This window comes from Gambusia affinis, linkage group LG19, assembly GCF_019740435.1.
Source record: "Gambusia affinis linkage group LG19, SWU_Gaff_1.0, whole genome shotgun sequence".
NCBI classification, from domain to species: Eukaryota; Metazoa; Chordata; class Actinopteri; order Cyprinodontiformes; family Poeciliidae; genus Gambusia; species Gambusia affinis.
In genome coordinates this window covers 6,894,745-6,915,408 of record NC_057886.1, presented here as the reverse complement: position 1 = coordinate 6,915,408, position 20,664 = coordinate 6,894,745, and the positions used below count along the sequence as shown (strand labels likewise).

The following is a 20,664-nucleotide window of genomic DNA, read 5'->3' as shown; positions in this document are numbered from 1 at the left end:
CTGATGTGGATTTACTGGGTCCTGTAAACAGGCTGAAGAGAGCCTCCATTGTTTCCACAGCTAATGCTACAGACATGCAGCTAAGGAACCCAATCCCATAATCCTCAATGCCTCTCTTTCCTTCAGGCTTTTGCAACTGTGTCGGCCTCCCATGATAAAAACAATCCATTTCTGAGAGCAAGAGAGACGCTCATCTCTCCTGGTTCTTCTTCTTCTTACAGTCCGATCAGATTTTTGGGACATTGGGGAACTATGATTACATGAATAAATATAAATATACTCCGCTATAGATTATAACTAGCAGAACAACTGCTATCAACCAGCTGCAGGAAATCTGGCCCTCTCTTTGCTGCAGAATTGCTTCTGAATAAATATCACAGAATCTCATTCAGATTTAACTCTAGAATTTGACTAGGTCACTACAAAAGACGGTGCATTTCTGGATCAATTTTCTGCTGCATAACCTAAGTGCACTAGACTTTAAGCTAACAACTTTTAATTTTTTTAATTATGTCAAGCTATCCAGATGCAACAGGACACACATCTTACAAATAGTTCCCCGTTGTAATCATAATTATAAATACTTTGTCCCCAAATCAATTTCATCAATCAATTTGGTCAAATTGAATTGTGGTAGACAATTACAGGCTTATCAAGATCAACACAAAATAAATCACAAGTACATACAGGCCAACTAGGCATTCCTTCAAACACACTACATACACGTCATATGATTAAGAGCTTAATAGTTTCCGGAAGAAATTAGAATTTCGATATTTGTTTTTGTAAAAAGAGGTAGACAGTAACGCTAAAGACGCTTGTTTGTAAATTGAATATGTCTTATGACTCCTCATATCAGTATCGATTTATTTTAAAAGCATTACACATAATATATGTTAGCTAAAATGGAAGTGTTGCTATTTCTTTGCTCCTCGTGAAATATTAATTTAGCTGAATTAATTTGTAAAATTCTATCATATGTTGAACATAATATGCAACATCCATATATTTAAAAAAGTTGTTAAACACATTGTTATAATAGTCTGTTTATAACCCAATGGTTTCATTTATGGCTTTTTAACGCATCAGTCAACTTCTTTGTCGTATCAAACGGGCGCGCTCACGGTATCCGGCGCGAGCACGCAGCGGTGAGAACATGACGTCAGCCGCGTACGTGCTTAAGCCTGCCCGAAAATGTTCTCCCGTGTTGTTGAATTTCGAAGGAGCGCAGGACTTTGCGGTGAAATAATACAGTTTTATCGGTGAGGAACACCTAAGCAGACCACATGTTTCGCAGCTGAAGTCCTTCGCGGTTCCATTTCTTGGCGAAGGTTGTGATTTCGGGCGACTCCGAGGGAAAGTTTGAGCTATCCTTTTTTTCCTCCCGGAGTGATGTCGAATCCTGGGAGTCGGAGAAACGGGTCCAGCATCAAAATCCGACTGACAGGTAAAAAAAAAAAAAAAAAAACGAGCCAAAGAGAAAACGCTTACAGTGCATGTTTTATCCAGAGCTAAATTGCCTTGTACACAAACGTATACTGTAATATGTTGATGTAGTCAAACGAGACAAGTTTCTGCGGGGCTCTTGATCTGTTCTTTACCCAAACATCCGGTTTTTGCGAGGCGAACAGCAGTTAAAGCCTAGCCTGTTAGCAAAAATGCTAACAAAATTACCGATAGAACAGCCGAAAAGCTGTCTTTTGTTGTGTTTTACGACTGATTTACGCTTCTGTTCGCCTGTTTGCATGTTATTAGAAAGAGTGGCGACCGAAAGCCGTACAGAAACTTTATTTACAGCCAACCGACGCCTCTAAGTATTAGCCCGCTGGTGTTAGCCTTTAGTAACACTGTAGTTACTGCTGACCGCTATCGCTGGTTAGCTACACCCATTTTAAGGGGGTTGACCACCAGCAGGACCCGTCGCTTTTTTAGCTAATGCGACAAAATTAAAAGCATATAAAGCAAGTGCTTCTCCGCATACTCTGCAAAATCGATTTTTTTTTCTTCATGCAGATATGACATGCTAGCCTAGATAATACCAGTGTGTATCGATTGGCGTTTGGCTGCTGTGTCAGCTGCAGTTAGACTCATTGAACTTATCCCGACCCGGACGAGTTGGACACGTTTGCTCTCCGAGCATCACGTACTCAACGCGCCAAGGATACATGTATATGTATATCCTATATTCTTTTCTCAGTTTCTGAGTCAGGATTTTCTTCGTAGGAGTCTGTTGTTTTTTTTTTTCTCCCACTTTCCTACCTGGACAAAGAGCAGGAACAATGGTTTTTACTGTAGCTTAATGTAACGCCACTAGGCATCAAGGGGCCTCTATTCAAATGGAAATGACCTCCCTTTGCTGCCTGGCTCACTGTTTCCCTTCTGCTCAATTTACAACGGGACATGCAGGCACCACGGCTTCATTTTGTACAGTTTTCTTTTTAATTTTTTGGTCAGAGCTGCTAGTGTATCAGTGATATATGTTCAAGCGAAAACCTGTTTTAACCGTTATTTTTCTACATGACTTTGCCTTTTGCCGAGCAGGATCTCAAGCCGGTAGAGCAGCAGCGACATCCTTCCCAAATTAAAGACTCATCTTTCCACAAAACTCCAAAATGTCTTTTCAGTTAATCTGCTCAGGCAGTTTACTGCTGCGTTTTGTTAATGTGGAAACAGCTGATGCCAGTCATTCAACTGATCAGTTCATTTAATGCCACTGGTTAGAGCTATGCAGTGAAATCTGTATGCAAATGACACATGTGGTGACAAATCACGTGATCTCTTTTTGTATCTGAAAGCAACCTATTCTACTCATAGCAATGGAGATGATTTAACAATATAACATCTGTGTACCTGTAACCCAGAACAGCTGAGCAAAAAATATGTCTGACTGGATCAAACGCTCCATTGAAGCGAAGCGTTGTTTTGATCAGGTTATTTTAGGTGCTCTAATTGTTTCGCCTCGACTCCGTCCAAAAAAGTTCAGGAAGATCCAAATAGATCTTATCAGAAAGTTGTGGCTCAGACGATTTGCAGTGATTACAAAGCAGAGAACGTGTGTGTGTGTGTGTGTGGGGGGGTTTGTGTAAGGCACATCGCTCATTATTTCAACATGGATGCAGAGGTTATTGCCCCCCTCCGAGTGCGTCCCGCCCCCCCAGGTATGACTGGAATCCTAATTGGGCGAGGAATGCACGTTGAGCCAATGGGCCGACTATGCTGCCGGCCAGCTCTGTTTAGTCTGACAGACTGAACGATTGTTTGGCCTACATCAGAGTAGCCTGTGTGTCTGTGACAGGGAGTCTGGCTCTGGGTCACACTTCAGAGCGCCCTCAGTGTGTTTATGCAGGCTTCTATTTAGCCAGGCAGAATGCAGTTGTTGTTTTTGATGGGTACCGTACAAAAGCCCTCGGGAACAAGCCTTAAATTAGGAGTTTCACGAAGATTTCTGCGAAGATGTCGGTACGACGCAAACACGCGCGCAGCATTTAGACCTGGCTGGTTTCCAGTCGTCTGCAGCTAGGAGCTTAAATAAAGCACAGACGGCCGACGGAGGAAGCAAATGTGCAATTCTTTTCCCCCCTAGTTCTAGTAAAAACTTGGGTTTCCTTAAAACAAAATTCTAATTTCCACAAATGCCTCAACACGATGGATCAATATTGAAAACACGCGCTGCATCGCTGCAATCCAAAATAGAAGCAAACCGTTCACGTCCTGAAGAAAGGTCTGACACAGAAGCTCTGCTAGTTTTTCTCAACTCGACAAATGTACTAATTCAAAAAGCTTTTCCAGTTTTTCACATTACTTTAAAAAAAATAGTACAGCTATTTCCGAGGCTTCCACACATTTTTAAAAAGTCTTAAATTCACCTATATAAACTTAAGGCTTTAAAATGTCTTAAATTCATTAGAAAATATCTAATGAAAATTTTTATTGATAAAATGAATACATTTAATCTTTCATATTCTAGGTGAGAAAAGTTTTCTAACAAGACTTTCCTGTCAGGCGAAACTTTGAGACTCGCGCAGACATCTTCTTTCCGTTCTGTAACTGGAAGCAGTTGAAGCTATTGCTAACTAGTTGCTAATAAACCACTGCCAGCTAGCTGTTTTGCATCTTTCATGCGTAAGAGTAGTTTATCACCAGCTTTCTGGACGATGTTGGTCTTTACCTGGCTCACTTCTATCGCCGAACTCGTTCGATGCTACATTCATTCTGGGAAAAACCTTGGGCACTACTATGTGAAATATGTGACTCTTTTGTACATTTCTGTCACGGGGCATGTCTTAAATTTCATTCATAATGGTCTTAAAAAGGTCTTAAATTTGTGTTGGTGAAGCTTGGAGAAACCCCGTTGTTTTATGGCATTTGCCTTTGTGAAATTGTAACCACAGAACGGCTTTTGAAGTCTGCATAGTCAAAGTTAAACAATGAACCATTTACAGGAAACCAACTCATGTTCGAAGCACTTTCCTGTTACTCACTAACTATTAAGTGGATACTGTCGAGGGACAACAAACTCTTCATTCTGCAAGTGGCCGGTATTGTCTATTTTTCTGTGGCTGTTGTGATTTGAGCTGGTATTTGGGTCCTGGAGTTACCGGCACTACTTCCTCATTTCACGTAGCAATCACATGATCAAGCTCTTAGACGTGCCGTCAGCCCTTTGGCGTTGATGCCACCGAGGATCCCCACCAGTGAATAAAGCATCGCTGATCGTGCACTCAGTTTATTAAACTGAGCCGCTGCTGGTGCTGCTTTAGGTGAGGTTATGTCATGGCGTTGCTGCAGATTATTGAATATGATTACATAGTACCTCTGGGTTTTAATTTGTTAAAATGATGGCTCCTTTTAGAGCTCTCTGCTAGATAATCTGGATACATAATAATGTTAGAAACTGAATTAATGAGACAAAAAATGGGTGGAAGTTTGGAAAATTAGTATAGTAAGTATTTTTTTCTGCCAAAAATAAAGGGATAAACAAACATTAAATCACAAAAATTTATAAGCTTAGTCCTACTTTTTTTTTAGCCAGTTGTAAAAATAGATATATAGAGGACAACTATGCACCTGTTTTTGGAAAAAACACAATACTTCAACAGTTTCTCATTGTTGAAGCAGAGATTTGGCTAAAAAAAAAAAAAATGTTTTAAGACTAAAGAAATAAAACAATCAACTTCCCCAAATTAGGAAATTCCATGATCTTCCTTTAATTAATTGCAGACCTTTTTATTTTTCAAAGCTGTGATGTGAAACACAAGGAAGTGATATGACTGATAACTGCTGAATTGGGCACACAATAGTTGTGATATAAAAACTTATAATATTGTATTCTGGTTGTTTGGTGGGTGGATTAGTGATACGGAGCAATTTGTCTGAAATAAAGGTTACAAATCTAAAGCAGCTTTCTTTTACACCATGGTAGAGATGAGTCAAAAGTTTTGCAATCAGTGTGATCCGTGTTTTTATTAGAGATTCAACCTGACAATAAAGACTTTAGACAATTCTGAATTACGTTCAACAACTACAACATAAGGAGATATTCAAGTTCACATTTTTGGTCTTGTTGCTGGTAGCAGTGATTCATTTTTTCTTTTTTTTTATTACATTTGAGACAAATGTGACAGCATGTCGTGTGCGTAAAAGAGGAATGGCTCTAAATTGGAGTTTACAGTCTTAAAACTAATAGAAAGTGCTTATACATTTCCAAACCCAGCAAAGATTATGAAGGGCAGCGAGTGAGAGCTTAAAAAAAGATCAAAACGAAGCAGCATGTCTGTATTAATTTCAGCCTTTCTGTTGTCTGCTGAAATCTCACTCCGTTTAAAAAGAAGCAAATGCCCTTCACAGAACACATTTATGATTCCCCTGGCTGGATTTTCAAACACCTTTGCTGAAAATGGCTAACTTTAAGTCTCTGTTACTCATTAAGGACCTTAACAACTATGACGGTTGCTGGTACCTTGGTTTGTTAAGCACGGTGCATTCACTAATCAAAAAAAGATAGGATTTTTAAGTTTCTTACAGACTGACGTTACCAGACGATTTAATGGCTCGTCTCTAGAGTTGGGCGATTCATTCATTTGACAGAATAGTAAAAAATTTTCTGTTCACTGAAGATTCCCTTTTTGGAAAATTAAGATTCTCTTTCACTAATGCACTTCTCGGGTTTCCAGCGAACTACCATCTTCTCTGACAAGATGGTAGTTATTTTGGCTTTGAATTCAGTTGAACTCAAAGAGGGATTTATTAAAATAAAATCCAGTTTTTAAAGATATTTTCTCTCATTTGTATTTTTCAGGGGAAAGAATTGAGGAAAAATATAGATTAAAATCAGAAATTGAATTTGGCAAAAAAAAAAAAGAAAAAAGAAAGAGAGATTTTATTTTCAAGTTATATTGCCCAGGGTTTAGCAAGGCCCGCCGTGTTTTTCAGTTAAAAAATGTTTAAAGTTGATAGGAAATTTGAAAATATCACTTGATAATTATGTGTTATTGGAAGATTAATATCTGTACACCAAATAGAAAGTCTTTAAAAATGCAAACATAAAAAAAAAAACTTAAATAAATAAGCAATGTTTAGCCTGGTGGGAGCACAAGTAAAGCCTGGTGGCCCGCCAGGCTTGTTAAAACCCTGCATTTTGAAACAATCTCAACCTGTGCTGGTGGCCCAAATCTTTACCATTCTTGTACTAATGGACCACTCATCATCAGTTCAAGGGCCACAATAGACCCCTGCCCCACACTTTGGACACCCCTGTGTATAAGGGTGGCCAAAGTGTGTGGTCATAAAAAAAGAAGAAGGTTGTGTAAGAGGAAAATGTACACAATTATTCCCAAAATGGAGAGTTTGACTGTTACACTTAATTTCAGCATTGATTTTTAATATTTTATTTTGTTTTATTTCTGATTTTGAGAAAACCCTCGCACCCCAAAGCAGTCCTTGTCCCTCGCCCCTCTGCTTTTACCTCTTAACTTTAAAGCCAATAATGCCAAGAACTAAATTGGCAGTGAGGGAAATCGGGCACCAGCTGAGCTGTCTCTGTCTCGGCCATCGGTTACCCTGGCAGCATGGGAAGTTTCCCGAGACACTGCGAAGGGGGTCCGTCACACATTCAGCGCCACTAAGGAGGTGGTCAAGTAGCCTAAGAGAGGAGGGGGGGGGACCGGGGGTTAGTCCGTGAAATCAGAGCTGTCCTCTGTTTGTGGCGAGAGAGCGGAAGTGCAGATGGAGTGGAGAGAATGCTTTTCCTGGACCGTCTGGATGAAAGAGGAGTCAGGGATCAGACTCCCTGTTCTTTTCCTCTCACTCTCTCTCTCTCTCTCGGTGTCTGACAAAACTATGAGATCTCGGAGTGGAATGCGTGAGTCAGGCAGAGGAGCACTGAAAGAGGTCTGCGTGGGGAAAGAGGGAAGGATATCCTGTCAGCATTCTCCATGGCTGGATCACAGGAAGTAGGGCCCGGCTGAGCCTGACACGTTTGCCACATCCTAAACCACCGACTGCCTTACTCACCGCCTGGGCTGGGGGTGGGGGGACTGACGGGGTTTAAATCTACCTGAAGTGATGTTTTTATTGATCAGTCATATTAATCACTAACAGGCTTCATTCACTCATCGTTGCTGGTTAGCGGCGGTGCGGGATATTTCCGTTTTTATCTAATCACCATTTTTACAAATTTTCGTGGAAATATGTGTAGATGCTTCTTATTATTTAACGGTCTCTCTTATTGAATAGATTGTCATGGTAGGGTTACTTTAAGTAGAACTTCAGTAGCATAATATGGAGGAAATTATGAAATCGGTTTCGTATAAAGCAGAATTATTTGAAAACAGAAATATCTAAAGCAGCAATTCAACATATTGCTTACTGAGGTTGTAACATGGCTAGGCCTGGATGATATGTCTGAAAAGCACATCACGATATAATCGTTTCATATCAATCGATATTGATAATTGTTGATTAGTGTTTTGGTTTCGATATCTGAAATGCTGCTAAACTGGTGATGTGACCTTTCCTGTTTTATCCACAGTTTTAACTCCACTCTATTATTTATATATTTTTATTATATATCAAAGTAGAAAGTACATGGTGTGATACGTTACATCAATGAAAGGGGGGGGGGAGTCATGGACCGAACAAAGGAAAGAAAACAAGGTATTGTGTTTAAGAAAAAACAACTTTTTTTTTTATTTTTAAGCAGTTAAAAATAAACGTGAAACTGTTGCACAACTTACTCAACAGGTTGTTGCTAGGTAACCAAAGAGCGAGCGAGTTAAGATGCCACCAACTTTGCTTAACTCGCCTGAGAGGCTGAGCCGCCAAAGTATTTCTTATGCCTACATCCCCCAGAATGCTTTGCATTTCTGGATCACAGTTCAGTGAAACGATTGAACATTCTGTGGTGTATTATCTATTACTATTGCTCATGTCTATCACGGCATGTATTGTTATTGATTTATTGTTCCTAACCATGGAATAATTTGCTGGTAGATGTTAAAACTTTTTTGCGGTTTTGCTCTTTATCAGAAAGCATAAGCTAATTCAATTTCTGATTTTGATTTAACTCCCTCACTATTTAAAAAGAAAAAAAAAAGATAAGAAAAGACAGAATATATGTTTTTGGTTTTTTTTAAAATCATTCTTTCTTTAAGTTGACTTGAATTCGGAGTTGATGTAAATACAAAGTGTAAAACACACTCAGTGAAACAAGATGGTGGCTCCTGGTTGGGCTGACATCTCTCTGAACTATGGAAACTCAAGGAACACGTTGGTGAAGAAATTATTTTATTTTATTTTTTTTAAGTTTCTGAAAGTAAGTCTCCAAAAACATAAAATTTGGTAAAATAGATTTATCTCCCAGCCTTAACTCCTAAACAACACAATTATTCATTCTTATAAGTGAGTAGCCATTTTTCAGCTACCTGAATTTATACCAGTTAGAGTACTGTTGTGTCTGCAACAATTATTTTATTATTTTAATTGTCATAAACTATAAAATGAATACCCACTCTCTTTATTTTCAGTTTTAACCTTTTTTTTTTTTTTTTTGCAGTTTTGCTGTAGTCTAATAGTCTAACATTTTCTCTTCTAACTTTTTAAAGCTTCCTTGTTGCTATATTAATTACTCTAGTCTCACAGTTTAAAAAACATCTTTATTTCTTTTGTTAGTGGAGATTTATTGTTGTTTCTTGTTTTCTTTTTTCTTTTTTTTTCAGCTCATTAATATATGTTCATATGTATCCTCTGGCTAAAGTGTTACCAATACACCAGAAAGTATTAATTACGTCGTAAGTCGACGTGTAAACGCATCATGTTGTGATTATAAGCTACTGCATGTTTGTGGAGCACTGAGAGCAGAAGCCCAACATGTTACCGCATGGCTAACATTAGCTGCGGCTCACACCTGAGCTAAATTGAAATGACCGTGTCATCCACGCGCTGCATAAACAGGAGAATTCCTGTTGACGTGCAGCTTGAGAAAACGTGGAGACAGAGTGGGCAGCCTCATCTCAACAGTGGCGTGCATTATCCCGCTCACCCAGCTCTGTAGCTCATCAGTATTCTCTGGCATTCATATTTGATCCTAAACTACATTCTTCCTCCTCAGAGCGTTTGTTATGCATCAGAATTTATTAGAGCTGCCTACACACTAAGATTAGCCTCATGCTTATGCCTTTTGTTTTTTCCCCCGGCAGTATTATGTGCCAAGAACCTCGCGAAGAAAGACTTCTTTCGTAAGTATTGCTGTGGCATTTTCCATTAGTCCACCGTAACAACAATTGGTACACAGAGCAGCGTTTTGGTGACGTCCTGTGTGCGTGCAGGCCTACCGGATCCTTTCGCTAAGGTGGTGGTAGACGGATCGGGTCAATGCCACTCCACAGACACAGTCAAGAGCACACTGGACCCCAAGTGGAATCAGCACTATGACCTGTGAGCCTCCCGGTGACCCCCTCACCCCCCCCCACATGCCCAGGTTTTAAATTCAGGCGGCGGTTGCGTAAAGAAAACCTGACGAGTCCCTCGCTTTTGCAGCTACATCGGGAAGACCGACTCGATCACCATCAGCATATGGAACCACAAGAAGATCCACAAGCGGCAGGGGGCCGGGTTTTTGGGCTGCATACGACTGCTTTCCAACGCCATCAGCAGGCTAAAAGACACAGGATGTAATTCAGATTTTTGCTTTTTTTCTTCTTCTCTAAATGCTTTTATTTTTAACTCTATTTGCATCTGGTGCCTTCATTATGACTTTCCTCCCTCCAGACCAGCGTCTAGATCTATGCAAGCTGAACCCCTCTGACAGTGACGCAGTGAGGGGGCAGATCGTAGGTGAGGATGGACACACTGATAAGCTATCTCTGTTTCCACTTGCCGTTTTTTGTTTTTTCTTTCTTTCTTTCTTTCTTTCTTTATCTTTATTTCCGTGCAAATGTTCAGCTGCAAGAATGTTAACAAAACCCAGAAAGAGCGCGCACACCGCGTCCGTTTCAGTCTGGAAGCCTCGTGGACTTAATTAATCTGCATCCCAAAAGATTTGAATGTCATTAAAAGTTTACTTCGTTCATTAACTTCTCACTTATTTCTGTTCGTTTTGATTACTCTGTCATACAGACTTAAACCCAAAATCCACTCTTATCAGAAAATGTATAATATTACATTAGAACAATAATAATAAAAAAAAAACATTTATTAGTGCGAAATGGCAGCGGATAGAAAAATATGTCCATGTGCTCGGCTGTAGCTTTCTGCCAGCAGTCAGTTTCGTCAGCAGTGATCTTCTCCGGCCTCCTCTCCTCGTCGGGGTGTCAGTGACCGTCGGCTCGACATCTGTGAAGTCAGCAGTTATCCCGTCCCTTTGATAGACCACAAAATAACACAACAGCTACACATTTAGAAGTCATTAAGTTGTAACGACCGAGGCTTAAAGAAAATACATCCTACATCGACCGACGTGGACCCACATAACACGAGCTTCACGCTTCAAATTGAATCCATTAAAAATGTTTCATCAGGATTTATTGTAGAACACGTTTTGCTGACACTTTCTTCCAAACTGGAATTCACTCGCAGAAGATCCCGAAGCAATTAGTTTTTACTTTAGCTGATTTCTCATGTTAGATTATCTTTCTGATTGACTTTTAAATGAAAATTTATTCTGAGCGTAAGAAGAAATTCAATTGAAAACATTTTTTTTTTTTATTTGACATTTTTATGTTTTTAAGGATGCTTAGTTGGTTTAGAATTTTCCAACTTTATTTGCGTTTATGTTGATAAATTGTTTGTTTTCAATGTTATTTTTAAGTCATTTTTAGAAATATTTGTAAATACATTTGACTTCAGTCTAACTCTTATTTTCCTTCAAGCCCAGTTTTATATTTTTATTCCCGTGCTTTTATTGGCGATAAAGATGGAAAACTGATGTTTCTTCCTCCACCCTCCACATTGACAGATTCAAACATCTATGAATGTATTTTTTTTTTCTTCACATATTTTGGCAGTTTAATCTGTTTTGTTTTGTTTTTTTTTCTTCTCTATATTGTTTGGCACTTTATATATTTGTTATGAAAGGCACTGAATAATCACATTCTGACATGTCGACACGCTTCCTGTTTGTAGTGAGCTTACAGACGCGGGACCGCATTGGCGGCGGCGGTCCTGTAGTGGACTGCAGAGGACTGTTGGAAAACGATGGGTGAGGGCATCTCCAGACTTTTCCAACTTTAACTTCATCACAGTCAAATATCACATTTGGACTTCTGAGCTCTGCACGTAACTCCTTAGACCCGTTTTCGAGGGCTGCTTCAGCGAAGAGCCGCTGCCGTACTCCGACCCCACCGGCGCCGCGGGCGGCGGGAACTGCCGGCTGGACTCGCCGGGTCAGGAGAGCCGTCTGCAGACTCTGCGAATCCGAGGGCCGGACTCCAGGGGTCATGGCCACACCCCTCAGAACAGACCTCACGGGCATCAACCGCCTGATCTGCCGGAGGGATACGGTCCGTTCTCAAAACACGTTTATCAGCCGTCTAAATCTGAAACGGCCACGAATAACATTGTTTCCTTATTGTAACAGAGCAACGAACAACTGTGCAAGGCCAGGTGTACTTCCTTCACACACAGACAGGCGTCAGCACCTGGCACGACCCTCGGATACCGCGGTAGGATTACTCACTGGTTCTAGTCAAACACAGCTTGGAAATAAAATTACACTGAAAATTATACTTTGCACTTCAGCAATTCTGTTTCTTTCTACGAAATCTGGTGTTCTGTTTGTAGGAATGAATAGTTATACGTTTAAATTGATAAACAAAAAAGTACGATAATGCTGAAAAGTTTGAATAAGTGTAGAACAAATAAAAACTCAGCACGAAATTATTGATTTTTTTTTTTTTTCCAGATTTTTGTGGTCATCATTTGAAGATCTTAGTTTCTGAAAAATAAATAGTTTTTCAGATTGATTTATACTTAAATGTTTCATCACAACTGTGACGACGTTTTAGTTTTTGATTTACAGACTCACATTTCAACAAAACACCTATTAGCCCTCTAGTTCCTCTGAGATTCAACTTTAACCTGCACTTGTTCTGACAGCTGCTGTGGTTTAAATTCCAAACACGTTTGGCATATTGTGCATATTTACAACAGATTAAAGGTAGCAGAGATGCTGAACTGCATTTAAAGAATCTGCATGACGTGTTCCAGTCCTTATTTGAGGATTTTTTTCATTTTTGAAATGAGCTTGGACCAAAAAAACGGATTATAAACATGAAAACTCTGACTTGGGGAATACTTTGTGTTCACATGTGTTGAATGTAGTAAAACCTGAATGTAAAATCTAGAAGTTTGCGTCAGAAAACGTCCGAGAAAACGTTCTGCCACGTTCTCTGATTCTGGAGTAGGGATCTGGCCAGCGTGAGCTGTGAGGAACTCGGCCCGCTGCCAGTGGGGTGGGAGGTCCGAAGCACCGTGTCCGGCCGCATCTACTTTGTGGACCACAACAACCGGACCACGCAGTTCACAGACCCCCGTCTGCACAACATCATCAGGTGTGTGTCTGATCCGGGAACACTCCAGGTTCCCCCCGACTCCAGGCTCAGCCCGCCTCAGGGTGGCAGACTCCTGCAGCATGTCCTTAATAAGTGGATTTCAGTCTGATTTGTTCTTAGCCTGATCTGACACCGACGTGAAGCTGCACCCAGTCTGGCCCCGGACGTGACCTACTAACGGTCATCAGCTCTGTTAACACCGCAGGGAGGTGTGATTTAGAGAAACCCTGGCTTACGGGAGATTTAGCTCGGCGCACGGCGTCTAATCCTGTCTGCTCTCCTGGCCTGCCGCCGTCTCATCCACCCTCTCGCTTCTTCCGCTCCCTCCAGCCACCAATCCCAAGCGAAGGAGACGTCCCAGGCCCCGCCGATGGACGTCGGCGTGGACGAGGGGGGAGGCGGAGGAGGAGACGGCGACGTGGCGGTCCGCTACGAGCGAGACCTGGTGCACAAGCTGAAGCTGCTGCGCCACGAGCTGTCGCTGCAGCAACCTCAAGCGGGACACTGCCGCATTGAGGTGTCCCGAGAGGAGATCTTTGAGGTAAGGAGGAGCAAAAAGGTAACATCTGATTCCAACCAAAAAGCAATAAACATATATTAAAAACTGTTTGTTAAATGCATGTAAAAGTGCAAAACAACGTGTTTTTCTCACTTTTTCCCCCCCATGAAATGTGTTGCTTTTTTTCCCCCCTGCACATCAAAAACACTGAATCTTACCAAGTGTTTTTGGCCTAGTTTCAAATTCATAATATCTTAGCACACTTAAAATAAAACAAAGCTAACTTAAAAGTAACTTTTCAGGAAGATTAAAGAGCTCGTTTTAAGTCAATAATTTGTTAATATTGATGAAAAAAGCTACTAATTTCACTTTTTTCCCATGTTATGAGCGAAACAACCTGCCAGTGGAACTAGCAGTGTAGAATATAGATACATGAAGTTGTCACAATCTTTTCTTTAATCTCTCTTTTTTTTTTTTTTTATCTGGGTTTTTTTTTTTATCCTCTTTGTTTTTCTTTGAATTACTTATTTTTTCCCCGAGACGCCTCAGTGGAGAAACATTTTCAACCCTGATCCACTCAGCTGCTTATTATTCTACTGAGCTGAGCGGTTCAGATTGTAAACATGCCTCTGATTGGTGGATAGACTCTGTGCAAAACCTTGTTTGTGTTGCATCACCGGCAAACAACAACAGCAGCTGCTGCTGCTGCTGCTGAAGCAATACTGGTTCCAGAACCTTTTCCACTTTTTTTGTGGCACAAACTTTAATGTGTTTTATTGCAGTTTTATGTGATGGACAAACACAAAGTAGTTGCAAAGTAAAACAACAATGCAAAGGGTGTTAAACAGTTTTCTCAAATAAAAATCTGTCACGTGGGTTTTTATTTAGCCCTTATCAAGGGGAATTTTCCACCAAACCGGATTCGGTGTTGAACTTAGCACCAGTTTTGTTTTGTTTCCGCTGAGAGAAACTGTGTCTGCCCCGAAAAGAAGCAGCGCTAACCTGCGTTATGGTCGGCAGGAGAAAGAAGCAAAACTCACAAACACCAAGCCAATCAAAACAATGAGTGCGTCATGTTTAAAACTCCTGAATTAACCCCCCCCCCCAAAAAAAAAAACAAAAAAAAAACATTTAGCACTAGAATACATTAAAACACCAAGCTTCAACACTAAATGTCGTTTTCAACATTGTGCTTAACTCGGCTGATTAGGATTGTGACACGTGCGCAACTCAGGCTTGTTGTCTCAAACCGTTTCACTAGACTCGTATGACGTATTCAGGTTTGTGTGTGTGATCTGTATCGTGTGTGTGTGTGTGTGTGTGTGTTCCCAGGAGTCGTATCGACAGATAATGAAGATGAGGCCGAAGGACCTGAAGAAACGGCTGATGGTGAAGTTCAGAGGAGAGGAGGGCCTTGATTACGGAGGAGTGGCCAGGTGAGGGTGAAGGCTCTCAGTTGTCGTTTATTGTTGCTCCATTTCTTGTCTGCGACAAGTTTTATTAGAATGGGCAGCATCTGTTTAGTTAAGCAGATTCTTTTCAGCTAATCTGTTAAATATTTTCAGTCACTTACTTTCTCACAGAGGTAAAATCTTGAGAAACTGAAGGTTTTCCATTATTTCCTTCCAGTTGGTGTATTACTAGTTAAATAAGTGTTTAATAAAATAACACCCCCTTTAGGGCTGAAACGATTAATTGAATTGATTATGATTAATCGATTATTGAAATAATTGTCCACTACAAATAGTAATCCATCAATTGTTAATAGGAATTTACAAAGATTTGCTGAAAGAACAACAAACCTAGACCAGTAACCAAACCAACGCTCTGCAAAAACATAAACATTTTTGCATTTAAGGTAATAAAAAAAAAACTCTTTGTAAAAGTGTTTCACCCAGAACTCCACAAGTGATAGTTTCTGCTTTATTTGATTCAAAATCTTAAAACAAAAAATCTCCTATAACTGCTGTCCATTTCTTCAAAATAAATCAAATGATCTGTAGGTAATATTTCTCTAGCTGCAGATGCATCCTTTGCCACAAATGATCAACATATCATACATTAAAGGAATGTTGTTTCATTTTAAGCAATACAATTATTTATTTTAATGTATTTCTAATATTGTATTTAAGAAACAAAAAAAAAGAAAACTTTAAGTGGTTAAGTGGCAATTTTTTTTCATCATGTTAATCATCTGAGTAGTCTGACGATTACTAAAATAAACGTTAGTCGCAGCGTTAGCCCCCGTTGTAGCTTCCTTTAGCTTGAACAGAATAGAAAATTCCTTTTATTTGTCCCTCAGTGGGAAAATTTCAGAGAATCAGTAAGAAACTGACAAGCACATGTATGGAGAATAAGCAATAATATCTGGTTTATTGTGTGTTTAAGTTCACGCGCTTAATGCTGAGTAACCTTGTCTCCAGGGAGTGGCTGTATCTGCTGTGTCATGAAATGTTGAACCCCTACTACGGCCTCTTCCAGTACTCCACTGACAATATCTACACACTACAGATCAACCCCGACTCCTCCATCAACCCTGTGAGTTCACTAATAACCCGCTTTACGTCCAGGTAATTATGGGTCTCAAACTTTGGTTCACATTGCTTTCTCTCTCTTTTTCTAAGGACCACTTGTCCTATTTTCACTTTGTGGGCCGCGTGATGGGCCTGGCGGTCTTCCACAGTCACTACATCAACGGCAGCTTCACGCTGCCCTTCTACAAGCAGCTGCTAGGCAAACCCATCCAGCTCAACGACCTGGAGACCACGGACCCGGAGTTGCACAAGAGCCTCGTCTGGATATTGTGAGAACTTTGCCTAGATCTGCCCAAATAACCCACTGTGACTTTGAATCACTTCCTTGTTTTTATTTCAGATTTTACAGCCCGCTGTTCTCTTTATTGTGTGTGTGTGTGCGCAGGGAGAATGACATCACTTCTGTCCTGGATCACACCTTCTGCGTGGAGCACAATGCCTTTGGGAAGTTCTCCCAACATGAACTCAAGCCTAACGGCAGAAATGTTCCCGTCACCGAGGAGAACAAGAAGGAATACGTTAGGTGGGAACAGATAACAAAACAAGGTGTTCAGAAATGCTTCCCAGTGTGGTGCGGGATGCTTACTTTGCTCGTGTTGGCTGTGTGTTGCAGACTTTATGTGAACTGGAGGTTCATGCGTGGGATTGAAGCCCAGTTTCTGGCTCTCCAGAAAGGATTCAGTGAGCTGATCCCACAGCACCTCCTCAAACCGTTCGACCACAAAGAGCTAGAGGTGGGCGCCTCTGAACATTAAACCTTCAATTGAGGGACACCAGCTTAACCGACCAGGATTCTTCACGTCTCGTTCCCGTTTTCAATCACCGTCCTCGCGTAACATCCCGCTCTCTCTGTCCCATCCAGCTAATAATCGGCGGACTGGGGAAGATAGACCTGGCGGACTGGAAGGCCAACACCCGGCTGAAGCACTGCACGGGGGAGAGCAACGTGGTGCGGTGGTTCTGGCAGGCCGTGGAGGCCTTCAGCGAGGAGAGGAGAGGGCGCCTCCTGCAGTTCGTCACGGGCTCCACTCGGGTTCCCCTGCAGGGGTTCAAAGCGCTGCAGGGTGGGTCAGGCACCGGCACAGAGCCTCCACACAGAATCAACACACAGCTTTCAGCTGCAGTCGTTTCATATTGACATTCGTTCATTTACTGCCAATAAGTTTGTTTTGATTCACCTTAGGGCTGAAAACAATTAATTGTGATTAATCGGTTATTGACGTAATCATCAGCTATTAATCATAGCTTGTGAGACAAACGGAAGGTTCTTATCGATTCCTTGCAATCGGCATATTGCTAATCGAGTATGTGCTGAATAAAATGGGGGCTGAAACGATTAATCGCGATTAATGAATTATTTGAAATAATCAGCAAACGATTAATCGTTAACTGGAGTATACAGATTCTAAAATATGCCATTTGCTGAGACAACATCACTCTCAAAGCAGTGTTTGGGGCAAAACGGTGCAAAAAATATGAACATTTTGTAATTTAGATGTCAAAAATAAGGACAAAGATGTCTTTGTCTGTAAATATATTCTACTCAAAACCACTCAAGTGTCGCAGTTTTAGCTTCAGCTGGTTCACTTTCTCCTAATTAGCACCTTTTGCTATCCAGTTATTAACTTGTTAATTGTAAAAGACAAGTCAACAGATTAGTCCAATACTGTATTGAGGTTTAGTGAATTATTTGATCAGTCGTCAGATTACTTGGTTACTAAAATAATTGTTAGCTGCAGCCCACTTTTTATTCATGTTGAAATATTTTGTTGAATTTTTTTTGCAGATTTTCCAGCTAAAAAATCTGAAATGATTCTAAATGAAATCCAGAATTTTCCTTCAGGAATCTCTAAGAGTCCCCCTTATGTGTGGTGATCACGTGGGCAAGATAATACTGACATATAGAGATGATTACAGCATTTACTGAATAAATTGTGTAAGACGCATGAAAGTTAATAGTAAGCATTAGCACTGCAAGAAAAGTACACAAAGTGAAGCTCCCATCACCACAGACACACAAAACGTGGAGGATTATGTGGAATAAAATAGAGCTTTTACTGGATCTATGTGCTTAAAATGTAGATGAAACTGATCGGAGACCTTCACCTGGAGCACATAATCCACGCTGTGGAACACAGCGGTGGCGCCGTCATGCTCTGGGAACACACAGCATCGTTTTCCGATTTTTAAGATGTCAAACATTAAACACATAAATCTGTCACGTTTTCAATCCACTTTCCAGAGAAGTTCCACCCGGTGTTGGTCGCTCACATAAACTGCCATTAAACCGCCTGCGTTCATACTGGTTTCAACCGACCAGCCAGCAGTTTCCCATTGTAGAGCAGTGATAACTAGAATGTATGTGTGTAAGGCTCTACAGGTTCTGCAGGACCGAGGCTCTTCACCATCCACCTGATAGACGCCAACACAGAGAACCTACCGAAAGCTCACACGTGGTAAGACGCCTCGGGTCTCATTCATTCATTCATTCATTCATTCATTCATTACATGAGTCTGACGAATCCTTTTTTTTTTTTTTTTCGTCTCCAGTTTTAACAGGATAGACATCCCTCCCTACGAGTCGTACGAGAAACTTTACGAGAAGCTGCTGACAGCCGTGGAGGAGACGTGCGGCTTCGCCGTGGAGTAATGGCTCCGCCACGAGGACGAGGAGGACGACGCCGGTCACACTCGCTTGCACTTGCACACCCAACTATCTGACATTCGACATGTATGCACACACACGAACCGAACTCCAGGTGTACTCCCGAGTATACCGAACAGCCAAGCATTACGAGAACACACCGTCTCTTGCCACCTCTGCGCCGCCGGACCGCCTGCGGTTAAACGAGGAAGCACAGCAGCAGCAGGAGGAGGAGGAGGAGGAGGAGGGAAGGGGATTAAGGGGGGGGGGATAAAAGAAAAGAAAAAAAAAGTATTTTAAAAATTTTTCAAATATTTTCAAGAAGCATTTTTATCCTTCAGTTTTAACAAGCTATGATGTCACTCTTAAGAATGTGTAACCACGGCAAATTCGACTCGAGTCTCACTCAAGTCTCCGGGCACAATCAGCCAATCGCGTATGAGCCTGCGAACTTTGAATTCAGGTGTGCGCTGAACAAGGCGGGGAGCGATGCTTTTTTTTTCTTTTTCTTTTTTTTTCTTTTCCTCCGTAACAAGCTGATTGATCGACTAGTATTCATGCTCCGTGTTTAACCACTGTTGCGTGTTTTTGTGTCTCAGTCTGCATGTGAGAGAGTGGGATTATTATTATTTTTTTTTTTGTATGCGTGTGTGCATTTGCATGTGTGTCGAGCATGGCGCTCTGTTATGCTGTAAAAATGATAAAATGAGCCTCCGTTTAACCTTTTTGTTTTCTTTTTTTTTTTTTTCTCTCTTACATTTGTACCTGCGACCACTCTGATCCTCTCTGATGTTTTTATTATTTATTACTAAATGATTACTGACCAAGCTGCTATATGCTCTGCAATGAGCCCTCACTAATTTCTTAATCGCAGCTCAACCTACTGGAGCTGAAGGGTCAATTCTCATGCAATTCAAGTCATCCACAAAGTGGATTTTTTTATTTTTTATTTTTTATTGAGTTTTGTTACTTTCAAACATCCATGTTACTCTGGGGGGGGGGGAGAGAGAAAATACTCCCGTCGGTGTGCGAAAGATGTTGGTGTTTTGAAAACACCGGGTTACATTTCCTGAAGTTACATTTTCCCCGCCACCCCCAACCGTAATTTGAGAAATAAAACTAATCCAAGGGCATGTCCTGGATTTTATCTTATTTTTTTATTTTTGGTGGGTTGTTATTCTTACTCAAAACGAGCCTCAAGATGCAAAGAAGCCACATCATTTGCAACATCTGTGCTTGAAAACAAAAGACCCCTTAAGCCTTTTTATACATGTCTTATCACTTATATTGCCATGTTTTTATTCCTCCTAAACATGATTATTATTATTTTTTTTTCTCTCTCTCTCTCTGTAGCCTGAACGTTTGGAAAACTAATCATCATCTTTAAGACCACAATGAATGAATCCCTTTTGAACCATTTGAGCTCCACAGTAGAGAATGAAATCAAATTTTATTGAGCGAGAAGAAACATGCGGACGGGAGGGAAAGAGGGGAACGATCCGTTGTAGATTGAAGACTGTTAAGCAGTATTATTTCAATCTGCATTTTCTATGGTCTAATTTCACTGTGTAATGGATGCAAAAGTATTGTAACTTACAATGTACTAAACATTTATGAAAAAATACAATGTAAATAAGATTATATTAAAAGAAATTAAATTGAAAAATACAGTCCTGTGTGCGTGTCGCCCTTTCTTTGCCGTTTCAGTTAGAAAGACTTGCGATGATGTGTTTAATGGTTGTAAGGATTGTTTCAGAAAAAATAATTCTTTACAATCCTGGAGAAGCTACAGAAAACCCCAAAAGAATGATGGAAAACGATATCTATTGCCTGCAGAAGCACTTATACACATAAATCTGAAAAGTGTGGCATGCAAGTCAAGATAACACGGGGCCCACTCATCTTTAAGATGTCTTAAGTTCATTATAAAAGCTGTTCTTT

General features: G+C 40.7%; 1 protein-coding gene across 2 annotated transcripts; it reads left to right on the top strand.

Annotated features, from left to right (window-relative positions):
* The first annotated feature begins 1,154 nt into the window (after positions 1 to 1,154).
* smurf1 (SMAD specific E3 ubiquitin protein ligase 1) lies at positions 1,155 to 20,393 on the top strand. Of its 2 annotated transcripts, none has more exons than XM_044100704.1 (18): positions 1,155 to 1,447; positions 9,696 to 9,734; positions 9,825 to 9,933; positions 10,036 to 10,169; positions 10,267 to 10,332; positions 11,620 to 11,695; positions 11,785 to 11,996; positions 12,074 to 12,158; positions 12,900 to 13,046; positions 13,377 to 13,587; positions 14,878 to 14,981; positions 15,969 to 16,083; positions 16,170 to 16,348; positions 16,465 to 16,602; positions 16,693 to 16,813; positions 16,942 to 17,143; positions 18,460 to 18,535; positions 18,630 to 20,393. In XM_044100704.1, exons 1-18 carry the CDS (start codon positions 1,393 to 1,395, stop codon positions 18,727 to 18,729), a joined length of 2,169 nt encoding a protein of 722 aa, XP_043956639.1. In that variant the 5' UTR covers positions 1,155 to 1,392; the 3' UTR covers positions 18,730 to 20,393. The 2 variants fall into 2 exon arrangements, with proteins under 2 accessions (XP_043956639.1, XP_043956638.1); XM_044100703.1 differs by having other exon boundaries at positions 18,451 to 18,535.
* The last annotated feature ends 271 nt before the right edge of the window (positions 20,394 to 20,664 follow it).

Bases quoted from the DNA above. Each gene is read 5' to 3' on its own strand.
- smurf1 (XM_044100703.1), top strand. From the start codon at position 1,393: ATGTCGAATCCTGGGAGTCGGAGAAACGGGTCCAGCATCAAAATCCGA. The intron at 16,349-16,464 runs GTGAGAACTTTG...GTGTGTGCGCAG, and splicing joins AAGAGCCTCGTCTGGATATT to GGAGAATGACATCACTTCTG. The intron at 16,603-16,692 runs GTGGGAACAGAT...TGTGTGTTGCAG, and splicing joins AACAAGAAGGAATACGTTAG to ACTTTATGTGAACTGGAGGT.